Source organism: Mytilus californianus, unplaced genomic scaffold (assembly GCF_021869535.1).
Source record: "Mytilus californianus isolate M0D057914Y unplaced genomic scaffold, xbMytCali1.0.p SCAF_16, whole genome shotgun sequence".
NCBI classification, from domain to species: domain Eukaryota; kingdom Metazoa; phylum Mollusca; class Bivalvia; order Mytilida; family Mytilidae; genus Mytilus; species Mytilus californianus.
The window spans coordinates 3,500,834-3,506,833 of record NW_026262648.1 but is presented as its reverse complement, the minus strand read 5'-3'; the positions used below and the strand labels follow the sequence as shown (position 1 = coordinate 3,506,833).

Here is a 6,000-nt window from a genome sequence, read left to right as displayed (position 1 = left end):
TGACATTTTAACCCCCCTTTTTGCAATATTTTGTATATAATAAATCAGATTATTGCCATTGTTACAACTAAAAGGTTATATTTCACCATTTTAACTATTGGTAATCAAATCTATGGAAGATGCAGTTTCCATACATATGTACATACATGACACAAACAGCAAGCTTAATTTGTTAGAAAGCTGTAGTTAAATATAATGACTGCCAATTTCTTTTGTTTTGTCCTAACGGTGTATTGTTACCTGAGCAACACGACTAATAACACATGAGGAGCAGGATCTGGTTTCCGTTTAGAGCATCTGAGATCACCCCCGATTTTTGGTGGGGTTTGTGTTGCTCAGTCTTTAGTTTTTCATGCTGTGTTCTATTAGCTTGTCGTAATGTTCTAATGTTTTGTTTATTTGTGTGTGATTCTCTGTCCTGTATGTTCTTCCATTTATTTGTATTGTAGTCCTATCAGGTAATGTTGTCATTTTAGTGTTATATTTAACATTGCCATTAAAGCGGGAGGTTTGGCTAGCCACAAAACCAGGTTCAACCGACCAAGTCAGGAAAATGGCTATTGTTATCTTATAGTTCATTTCTGTGTGTGTTGCATTTTAGTGTTTCTGTGGTGTCTTTGTTCTCCTCTTATATTTGATGTGCTTCCCTCAGTTTTAGTTTGTAACCCGGATTTGTTTTTTCTCAATCGATTTATGAATTTCGAACAGCGGTATACTACTGTTGCCTTTATTTATGACTTTTAGCCGTTTCTCATTTTTGGCCATGGCGTTGTCAATTTGTCATCGACTTATGAGTTTGCATATCTCTTTGGTATCTTTTACATCTCGTTTATTATGCAACTTATGGTAACTGTAGACTGAGAAAAAATACATGCTGCTCTCAATGCACATCGCTATCCAGTTGTATTTTAATGCTGCCTTTACTCAATGTAAGGTGTCTAGATTATACAAAGACGCATCTGACTTTCGCAAAGTTTTTATAATATGAAATAACTCATTAGCAATAGAAATAGTAACCTTTCAAACTTTATAGAGTTGTATCCTCTATCTGTTGTTGATATTAGTAAATAGTCTGAAAAGTTTAGGGAATCCATGGTTGATATTCAAAACAGAGCTGAATCTGAGCGCAATGCTCCTGCAAACACCAGAGCATGTGCACTTGTGATCTCTGACAGAGTTCAGAGGTTTGAATCAAATGGACAGTTAATTACAAAAAGACTGCTTACAATACAGACCCTCAACCAGGGTTTTCATTTGTCGTCTCAAGAAACAATAGCCAGATCAATACTCGTTTCAATCCATCTATCAACTTGAAAGACAGCAAACGTTATGAGATGGCTCTAGTAAAACCTGGTGACTAACTTCTCTTTCCCACTTTCCCAAACATTCCTGTGCAAAATAACAGCATCAACAATTCGCAGGACGAAAGTAAGGATTTGATCATCTTTTCATTTTACACTAAAGTACTGAGAAATCAACAAGAACATTTAACAACATCTACAACTGAAAAGAAAAACATCAACGAAGATCATCATTGGTGCCAATCTCAAAACTCTAACCGTGACTCTAACCTTATCAAAAAGCTTTCTCGTAGACTTTAATGTAAACAACATTATCAACACATTGGTGAGATTTGAAAAACGAACCAACACATATACAACAATACAACAGACGGCTACAAACAATATCAGTCTAAACAGCATTGTAGTCAACAGTGAAATCATCAGTGGTAGTTATGTAAATGGATCAAAACAATTTACCTGTAAAGAAGTGAAATTTTCACTTCTGTGTTCTTTTAGTAAGGGGACAATCAAATAGATCTGTCAATTGGGCGTCAAACAAAACTAAATACAAATTTGCATTTAAAAATACCTACATTTTCTTTCCAGTTGTTTCACCTGATATGACAATTTTTCAATATCACGAAACTTTGTTTGTTTATCAGTCACGTTTAAAACTATCAGGCGCATGATCACTCATTTATAAGATGGATATCCTATCGATCTCAGAGGGTGAACATTTCACTGTATGATGCTAAAAGAGAGGCTAAGAATACCAAAGGGACATTCAAACTCACAAGTCGAAAATAAACTGACACCGCCATGGTAAAAAAAGAAAGAGACAAACAGACAAACTACAGTACACAAAACACAACATAGACAACCAAAGACTGAGCAACACGAACCCCACCAAAATCTGGGGGTGATCTCATGTGCTCCGGAAGTGAAGGCAAATCCTGCTCCTCATGTGGCAGCCGTCGTGTTGTTCATGTTAGTACAAACCCGGTTATAAATCTAATTCGGTAGGTCATATTAGGGGAAAAGGGATCGGGATTGTAGTTATGACCATTGGAACATATCCGTCGTCATCTGTGAAACGGATATTCCATAACGATCAACCAACTTATGATGGCGTCCGTAAAATTGACGAAGGGATGATTTCAACTTCACCACTTAGAACTCTTGGTTTAATAGCTTACTTTTGAGCAACAACCCTCTATTAAGGAAATCATCAAAGGAAATACAAGCCCTGGAATATCGTATCAACTGGGAGATATATACTTCGTATGCAGGAGCCGCTAAAAAAAGTTATCCAACTAGTTTCCGTTAATCACATTGCAATTTGTCTGGTATTAAATCTCAGTTCAAAACAGTTAAAAAAGGAAGATGGATTTTTACCCATGCAAGCGGGTCTCGCGTCTGCTGCAATACCAATGTTTTCAAAATGTTTTACCTACTTTGGGACTTGGTGTCTTAAGTGTATTGGGAGGGGATGCCATCAATAAAAACTGTTAGGTCTGGACTCTATTAATGGTAGACAATTCTATCAAGTAACTAGAATAAATTTATATCCAAATAGTCCTTTCAAAAACGTTTCTCTAGATAGTAAATATTTGGACAACATTGATTCCGGAAAGCAATTGTATCTAGAATCTAAAATTAAATCCGCTGAACAGGGGTTGGACCTTGGAATACAAAAGTACGATCGAGTTTTCTAAAAATGTAGCAAAATATATAAGGTCATTTAAATCGCTGTTCATCATATTAACTACAAGCACTCTTATCACAGCTGTAACAGAATATGAGTTATTTCGTGTATACCTTAAAGTTCATTAGCCACAATCAATTAAATAGGTAGTAGAGCATTTACATTAATATCAAGGCATGTTAGTAACAAATAAATTAAAAATCAAATACTATACGAATACAAAGAACATACCGATTTCAAATGAAAAATAAAAAGAGCAGTGCATGAGAGAATAGGAAACATGTATTAATGAATATAAATTCATTATGTGGAATATGAGTTATTTCGTGTATACCTTTAAGTTCATTAGCCACAATCAATTAAATAGGTAGTAGAGCATTTACATTAATATCAAGGCATGTTAGTAACAAATAAATTAAAAATCAAATACTATACGAATACAAAGAACATACCGATTTCAAATGAAAAATAAAAAGAGCAGTGCATTAGAGAATAGGAAACATGTATTAATGAATATAAGTTCGTTGGTGTTGTTAAATGGTTAAATTTTTACTATGATTCAACTACATTTAGTGAAAAAATTACTTCATCCACAACTCAAAGCTAATACACCTGCACAAGTTTTTTTTTCCAAGACATAAAATTCCCTTGGAAAGAAATGATGTCAGTTATTGGGTTCTATTTTAACATGGTTTCGGGTCAATTTAAAGTGAAATTACTTAAGTCCAGTATTCTTAGATATATTAATCCCATGGTTGTTACTTTGAATTTGTTCCCCCTCGTCTTTGACATTCAATCTAATTGTTTGTTTTATTTTGTCCCACGCTCAGGCCTTAATCCCTTCTCCTTCCCGACCCAGGACTAAAATTTTACATGATTCATATTTTCCGTTGCACTTCTTTATATACAAATTCTATAAGAGTTGATGGTTGTAACTTCTGTCAACTTGAAAATTTGTTTGGTCGAATTTCAGTCGAACCTTTCTGTGAGCTTCTGCTCTCTTTCTGGTATGGTCATCATTTTCTACACTTTCAATTTTGTTTCACTACTTTTCAGGTACATGTAAATCTCTTTTCTTATATCAACGTTTAACCATACTCCGGTTTGACCAGTTTCTCTTTTTAACTGGACTGATAATTTAAAGGGATCAAAGGTCAAACATCACGATCCATGTTTAGGTGTTCCTTTTAATTTTATTTCTAACTTTTACTGAACTGGCTAGCCTAAGATTTCCCTTAAACTTGTGGGGCAGAACTGTCAACTCTATGCACATTTTCTATAAATACTCGAATTTACCATTTTCAGCTATCTTCATGCATTCATTCACTTGAGGGGCTTCGGTGGCCGAATGGTCTAAGTAGTTCAACTACTGTATCACTAGCCTATCAACACTGAGGTTGTGAGTACAAACCCCGAACGTGCCAGGTGCGCTAGACTCCAATCTTAATTGACAAGGATTGTCAGTTTTTCCTACCTTTACTTCTAATGGTATCGACATTAATGAACCAATGCATGCATACATACTAAACAAAGTCCTGTATGTATGTTTTGTTTTACATTTATTACGAATCGTTAACGTATAAACGACAAATACTATTTCATTCAGTGATTGTTGATCAAAAGCTACTTAACTTTCGAGTTTGTTGCCGAAGTTTACCGGATTGTGACATTGATAAACAATCAACACAAAGCACGTGGAAAACGTGACAAATAAATGACTTAAAAGATCCATTATATACTTTAATTATATTTTCCATGTGTTCCCATTTGTTAATTAAACTGTTCCTTAGCACTTGTTGATTGATATAATGTATTCAATGTGTTCTTTAAAAATCAGCTATTAGTATTACCTTCCAACTTCATCACGGTTTCCCCCCTCGCACTTGCGCTGTGTGGTGGCCGAAGTTACAACGAGAGGTCTCGCAGTTAAGGTCACTGCATACGGGAAAATGTCGGCGAATTAGTATACGGGAAAACAATAATTCAATTGCCGTATATTTATGAAGATTTTGATAATACAAAGGATTTTCTTTTACAAGAAAGTTCGCGCATACTTGTTTTATAGTAAATTTAGCCATTCAAGTATATAAAACATATTCAACTTTTTTTTTGATTTGAAGTTTCATACGACTTTAATACATGTACTTATAAAATTCCAAATACATGCACCAACGTAATTTCTTACATGTAATGCATGCTCAAAATGTGAAAAATGACAGTTTTGTAAGTTTTCCCACTAAAAGAAAATTCATTATTAAGTACTGAATATTTGATTATGAATTATTAGTGGATGGGTTTGGTCGACAGATTCAGTTGCAAGAAGAGTAACGCACCGCATTCACCTTATAACCGGGTTAGACACAACAGATAGATCTTTATTTAGCAGTACCGAGGCATATCAGGTAAGTTTTAACATTAATAAATGGCAGATAATACTGCTGTATTTTAGATATCTTCAAAACATATCAACACCCGAAATCGAAGGTACTTAAGGTCTTCATCATTGGTCTACTTGACACCAGATGTTCACAAAAGTAACGGTCACGGTCTCCTTCACTTTAGAAATTTTCTTGGAATGACCTCGGAAATTGTATTAGTTAGAAAAAAGAGAATAATGGAAAACATTTGGAATTTCGAGCTGCACTCTTTATAAGGGATATAATTCCCTTAGAAGATTCCAGGCATATTGTAAGTGGTCATAAATCGGAAACTATTAGTCTTAGGAACGTTACCTATCTTACTCCTATACAATTCTAGGAATGTCATTGGTTAAAATACACGGTCAGTGGGTGTGTAATATTTAAAATAGTTAGTAATGGAGTTACGTTCCTTAAAACACACGGAGTTGTTCTATAATTATAAAACATTGCAAACATACATAATTATACACAGACTTGTGTTAGAGACGCTGACTTTCTCATTGTTAATTAATAAGTTAAAGTGTTTTAATGCTGTGTTAACATTGTGATATCAAGGTTCCTTGATATTAAATTGTTACATGTTTTGTTGGCA

At 34.4% G+C, this 6,000-nt stretch overlaps 1 protein-coding gene across 1 annotated transcript in view; it reads left to right on the top strand.

Annotated features, from left to right (window-relative positions):
- Positions 1-4,937: 4,937 nt before the first annotated feature.
- The window catches only part of LOC127726118 (prolyl 4-hydroxylase subunit alpha-1-like), a 44,079-nt gene continuing 43,016 nt past the window's right edge, over positions 4,938-6,000 (top strand). The window contains exons 1-2 of the mRNA XM_052233439.1: positions 4,938-4,951; positions 5,276-5,390. Coding sequence (XP_052089399.1) covers positions 4,938-4,951; positions 5,276-5,390 — 129 coding nt within the window. The remainder of the gene's footprint in view (positions 4,952-5,275; positions 5,391-6,000) is intronic.